General features: G+C 41.1%; 1 protein-coding gene across 1 annotated transcript; it reads right to left on the reverse strand.

Moving 5' to 3' along the window:
* Positions 1 to 937: 937 nt before the first annotated feature.
* On the reverse strand, positions 938 to 5,068 carry LOC124603384. The gene is made up of 2 exons (XM_047136391.1): positions 4,611 to 5,068; positions 938 to 1,237 (listed from the first exon to the last, which is right to left on the reverse strand). Exons 1-2 carry the CDS (start codon positions 5,011 to 5,013, stop codon positions 1,071 to 1,073), a joined length of 570 nt encoding a protein of 189 aa, XP_046992347.1. The 5' UTR covers positions 5,014 to 5,068; the 3' UTR covers positions 938 to 1,070.
* Positions 5,069 to 6,609: the final 1,541 nt, after the last annotated feature.

The raw sequence follows: 6,609 nt of genomic DNA on the forward strand, positions 1-6,609 counted from the left end.
CATTCAGTCAATAAGGCACCTCTCGTTCAGTTTATTTCCTTGACCATGACCCGCAGTATGTGTCGACTATAATTCAGCTGGAGAGATTTTTGAAATTCAAATCACATGGAATTGGTAGTTATATCATAATCCTTGTTATAGATAGTACGGGATGTGCTAGGAGTCATATGACAGGACCGATCATTCGAAGCAAATCAGTCCAGTAAACGTGGGCCCTAAAATGCATACCGTAAGAGTTACGAGCACTTATTCATTGTCGGTACTGTGAAACAAATCTCTTCTGCTCATGCGCTTCGATTTCCTTATTTCCATTGGAGGTAGTATAGAACAAAACTAGGAATAACTGTTTAGTAAACATGTTGTCTGACACGCTTACATTAAGAGCTGTGGGTACTCGTTCAGAAGAAGAGATGAGTTTCATATTAACGAAGACGAAAGAGTACTCCTAGATCTTAAGATATGTGTTGTAGAGCCCGTGTTTACTAGATTTTCCCTTCGAATTATCGTTCCCCGCATACTCCTGGATATTGACGTATCCACCTAGGACATCCTGTATACTATAGAGAACATATAGGCGCTTGTTCTTATGATAAAAGAAGGCCACTGTTGAAGATATGACGTCTGAGGGCACTGAGAGCGCTTTTAATATAACGAAGGAAGCTAGACATACTCTGAATCTGTGCACTGCTGATGAAATTGGACTCGCAGTGATTAGGTACTGGATTTGAAAGTGGCCTGTAACAAAAGTCGAAACCTGGAATCCGAATAAAACTAAAAAGTGCCTCAACCTGTCTTCGTGTTCCTCCCTTACTGAAATCGAAGTGTTAATGTTCCCGTTCAACTCTCGTTTTGGGTAACTCATTTACAAGTTGTGGATATGTATCTTGGTTGATATCTCTTTCAGGGGTACAAATTTATAAGAAATGTGGCGACACTGTTTCTTCCGTTGAACAAGATTTTTACTTCAAAAGCAGTTGGTGAAATTAGTTGCCCAAATCAGCATACACAACACAAGTTAATCATTTATTAGTTGCTTTCATGGAGTCGCAGAATCCAGGTTAAAGTTGTGATCACGCCTTGTGCACTGCTCTGCCTGCCTTCTCGGCAGCTGTTCTGGCTTTGGCAGCTGTCCTGGCTTTGGCTATTGCCCTGGCTTTAGCAGCTGTCCTGGCTTTGGCGTGAGATGCAGTCCTTGAGTTTGCGATGTGCCTCGAATTGCCTTTGCCCACACGGGATGCTGAAAATGAGGTCCAAAACATTAAATTTTTTGCAATATTTATACTCTTCAGGGTGTACACTTAGAGGACACTATTATAGGAAAAGATACATTCGTCTACATGTTGCAACAATGCGATCTGTGATTCTTACTGTCTTAGTGAGGTACTGCCTCCTTTTATAGCCTATAATATCAGTGACATGTTGGACTGTGACTCAATTTTAGACGTAACAAACGTAACAAGTAGATTTTTAGAGTTCTAGGAGCACTTATATTTTGTTAGTAGGTGAAACGCAGCATGTAGAGTCCCGATCTTGAGGCTGTAGTACCTAGTGTCAAAGTTCTTACAGACAGACCACCTTCAGCAGGCTACCAGACTCTCAATTCATGAACCGAAATAGGTGCAGTGGTCAGGGAACTGCATTCATATTCTACATGTGATGCATTCAGACTGTGTTATGGGATCCAGATTAGGTCTCTTTTGGTTTCACTCAAACTTTACAGAGAAATGTTGTGATGATTCCTTGAAAAGACTATGGGCAGCTCTTTACTCCTTCCTTGACAGTCTGAAAAAGTGCTCAGTCTCTGATTCATAGTAGGCTTTCCTAGTCCTTTTCAATATTTTCGACATCGGAAAACATTTCTGTCGATGACGCAGTGTGATGTAGGAACACAAGTTTTAATCATTAGCCTCAGTTCATATCTTAAAAACCCCGTTGGTTCTCATCACTCTTTGTAGTGGCTAATATCCATGGTTAATAGATGAACCAATGTACGAAGGACTTACTCACCACAGCAATCTGTTACGTATAGGGGAAGCCGTGCTGCAGGATATTGTGCAATGACAACATAACAAAAAATTCCCAGCTCAAAAAATAATAAGAACTAACATTAATTAGTTAAACTCAAGGGAAGCGTAATTTAAGACTGAAGATGTTTTAAAATGAGCATTTAAAATAAAACATTAATACAAGTTTTCGAAAATAAACAAAAGACATTCTCGTGACGTTATTGCACTCTGCGCTTTTTATTTCTGTTCGTGATGCTTGAGATGTGACTGCCGTCATGTACGTGTAAATCCATTTCTTCATAATCATAATAATTTGGTTTACTATATTTGTGGATGTCTGCAGAATCTAATATTTCCTCATACGTTCCCTCACAGACATTATTGTGATAGTTTTGGTGTTGCACTTTTGGTGTTCGCGACACACACTAGAAAGTATTCTTGTGCTCTGCGGTTGTTTAGGATTCACTGCCACCTCCATAACCGAGATCGCTTTAGTACGGAAGCGCTAGACACGGAGGCAGTCGGATCGAATCCCGTTACAGGAGAAATTTTTCGAAACTACTGTCTTTTCTGTAAGGGGACGTGAGATGGCAGTATTCACTTAGGTATAACCAGAAAGACGTCAGTGTCTCTAGCTAGACATATTACTAATAAAGCAAGATCTCAGCGTTTTATTCAGAGTTTGAGAAGCAGAAATTTCAGATAGACGTTCATTTCAGTTGCCACTGCTCTGCAGTGTAGACGAATTCATTTGCATTTGAGCAGAGACAGAAGTAGTCGAGTGTTGCACCAAGTGTGAGTAAACGTGATCTGCACCGAGGTCATATGTGGGGCCTGAGAATAAGCAGTATACAAATGGTATCACGAATGTTCTGCGCAAAGCAGTTGTAATTCGGCAATACAGTCTCGTAAACAGGGTATGAGCGCCGTGGTTGCTTCGACCACCCATACACCAAAAGTATTACAATCTGCTGGCTGTCAGTTGGGTGTTCAGTATATAGTGTTTGTTGGTGAAGTTCCATCACTATACGCTAGACGGCACCATGTAGAGCCGATTTTCTTGCGCAGTAGTTGGCGAACCTATTGCGTAGGAAAAAGGGTGTTAAAATCTGTCTGTGCAGAATCCACCGATATCATTTAACTGCAAAGCTATCTGTGTTTTCAACTATATCTTGTATTTTTTGTTCATTTGTATATATCTACCAGCATATTACTACTTCTGTGGTCATGTGCATCATTTCCCTGTTTATGGGTTACTTTGACCACTGGTCATTGTTGCCACTGTATTACATACATACAATTTATTAAACAGTATTGCCGCCAATTACAGGATCGGACTAAGGAATACAAACACTATTCATTAGTATTAAGACGAAGGCTCATCTGCAATTGTTAATGTGCTTACAACTAAGAAAAATACATGTCAGTAATATATTGCCCAAATTACATTCTATTGTGGTTCAGGCTGTGATTCAGGAACAACATGTAAAGTCATATATCCGCAGGAACAAGCAGTGAAGTTTGTTTTGCCACAAGTGTAGGGGTGAAACTCAAGGTATCACACTCAACTAACTTTGAAGCTATGAGTGCGATCCTCCAACCTAATACCTTTCGTTATAATTATAATGTTGATTATGGATCACACTGTTTGACTTAGGTGCTGTACTAGGTTTGTTCCTGTTGGAGGCTTAAAAAAGAACTTTAAAAAGTTCAGATCAATGTTTTTATTTGTGGGTTGTCAAAGTTGAATCGTATTTTTGAAGTGAGGACCTTGAGTGAAATATTAGTTAACAGTAGTGAACGTAGAGGGTGGCCAATGTATCCCCGGATCCATGCTAACTTTGACCACTCTAACTTTTGCTATTACTTCTTCTGCACTTTAGAAAATATTGTATTAATCGGCATGTAATCCTTTCACACAAGAGTCCCTATGTTCACTAACATAAATATCATAGAAGTTGAAAAAACAATCATGGTAATCACATTTGAATCTGCAAACAGGCCAAAGGTTTACGGAACTCACATATTTGAATCGACAAGCACGTTACGTGCAAGAATGAGGTAGTAAATCAACAGCGGACTTCTTGGAGGAACCATTCCAGAATTTTCCTTCAGTGATTTAGGGTTAGCAGAGAAAACATAGCAGAGTCCCGATGTTCCTACTTATGGGTCTTCCGAGTCATGTCTAGTGCCTCACGTTCTCGGTTCATCGGACGAAATCATGAGATACAGTTGATTTTGATCTGTCCGTCGGCATGAACTATTTGACCATTCTTTGCCGTTCCATAATACCAAGGTATGTTTCGGCATTTCTCATTGCCGCTTCATTCAGATATCCATCCACGACGTAAGAAACCAGCACCACTACAAGCAAACATTCAACACAGTAATCCCCGTAACTTGCATACATATCTAACAAATTTTCCACAGGTGGAAACAAATCAATGCTAAACTTCCTCCGCTAACCGCGACAGAAAAGGAAGATGCCGGAATTTGCCAGAATGGGCAGTGATGATTCAGACATTCATGTACGCGCCTTCTTGCCCTACGTCCGCCCTCTCTACCAGCACTATCCAATATACAGCTGTAACTGAGTCGACGTACCTTGTTCGGTGGTAGTGGCCTCCGTCTGGGCCTCGGTCGCGGTTGTCGACTGTTCTGTAGAATTGCTGCTCTCGCTGCTCGTTTCGACGACTGGCTCGATTCCAACAGGCAGCTCGCCTCCAAAGTCACCATCGTCGCCATCCACTGTCCCAGGAACGAATTCGGGGATACCCATCTCACCATCGTCACCACCCACTGGCCCAAAAGAGAATTCGAGAATACCTATCTCTGGAGCACCATCGTCGCCATCCACTGTCCCTTGTAGGATTTCGGGGATACCTGTCTCTTGAGCACCACCCTCTGGCCCAAAAAAGATTGCGGGAATACCCTGAGCAGCAGCGTAAGGAGCGTGTAGCACGAGCAGACACGCGCCGAACAGAACCATTACCAAGTTGCTGCCCATTGAAGTCGCGAGTCAGTCTCCGTGTACGTATATTGTGAAGACAACTGTGAAAGTCGACGAGTTGCACACTACCTTATATAGTAAGTAAAGTTTCCTAATAATAGATATTCCACCAAACTGAAGGTCACACTAATTAGCAGTACACTCGTTGAGGAAAACAAAAACCGGAGCAACTGCGATTGTCGTTTATCTGCTGCTATTGCAGCCGAGGCTAGTGACTCAACATTCTTACTAATACTTGTAACATAGCTTATTCGAAAGAATGAGTTAATTACGAATTACGGAAATTTGCACTGTTCCGTACAATATTTGCACGTAACTCCTCTGTTACAAAGCGTGATGAGCAGTTCAAAACGATATGAAACAGAACACATAACAAAATGAGATAAAGAGTACAAAATGGTATAATCCTCCATTTTGGTGCAAGTAACATTAAGATTTATAAATTATAGAGCGCAGCAATCACTCGTCGTTTTTTGTGAGTTTTTGTAGGTTCTAATAAAACCTACAAAAAAGGACGACTAATTGCTGCGCTCTACAATTTATAAATCACGTAACAGTCGCTGAGGGCACTCACTTTCCTAATGGAAGGTAACCTGATTAGATTAAGAGTTTCTTCGAGTGAATGCACCGATCATAGAAAGTTGTTTAAATCCATATTCATTTTGTTCCTAGCTGTATACATATTAGCCAAAACTTGGCTTCCTTATTCATTTTTAAACAACATCGGTATCGATTATTTAATTTGCTGACGTGCACTGAATAATATCAGACTGAAATTTTTACATGGTGTGCTTTTTTAAAGACTATGTGTGGTAGAATTGATTGTTGTCGGTTTCTATGCCTATGTCCACATTTGAATGAATTAAGGTCGAAATTGCTCGGTCGCAGAAAGTAATCATAAACATACATAACACTGCCGGAAAATGATAGTATTCAAAAAATTCTACATCTACATCTACATGGATATACTGCAAATCATATTTAAGTGCCTGGCAAAGGGTTCATCGAACCACCTTCGCAATATTTCTCTATTATTCCAATCTCGCACAGCGGCCGGAAAAACGAACCTATATCTTTCCGTGCAGGTTCTGATTTACCTTAGTTTATGATGACGATCGTTTCTCCCTATGTAAGTGGGCGTCAACAAAATATTTTCGCTTTCGGAGGAGAATACTGGTCATTGAAATTTCGGGAGAAGATTCCGCCGCAACGAAAAACGCTTCTGTTTTCAATGATGTATGCGATATCATTTCAGTGACACTCTCCCCCCTATTTCGCGACAATACAAAACGTGCTGCCCTTCTTAGAACTTTCCTTATGTAGTCCGTCAATCCTATCTGGTAAGAATCCCGCACCGCGCTTCAGTTTTGTAAAAGAGGACGGACAAGCGCACTGTCTCTAAGTGCCCTGCCAATGAAACGAAGACGCATTGGTTCAAATGCCTCTGAGCACTATGGGACTTAACTGCTGGGGTTATCAGTCTCCTATAACTTAGAACTACTTAAACCTAACTTACCTAAGGACATCAATCACATCCATGCCCGTGGCAACATTCGAGCCTGCGACCGCAGCGGTCGCGCGGTTTCAGACTGT

This window comes from Schistocerca americana, chromosome 1, assembly GCF_021461395.2.
Source record: "Schistocerca americana isolate TAMUIC-IGC-003095 chromosome 1, iqSchAmer2.1, whole genome shotgun sequence".
NCBI classification, from domain to species: Eukaryota; Metazoa; Arthropoda; class Insecta; order Orthoptera; family Acrididae; genus Schistocerca; species Schistocerca americana.

Coding starts and splice junctions, on each gene's coding strand:
- LOC124603384 (XM_047136391.1), bottom strand. CDS start 5,013: ATGGGCAGCAACTTGGTAATGGTTCTGTTCGGCGCGTGTCTGCTCGTG. Junction 1,238..4,610: donor GGCCACTACCACCGAACAAG/GTACGTCGACTC, acceptor CCTCATTTTCAG/CATCCCGTGTGGGCAAAGGC.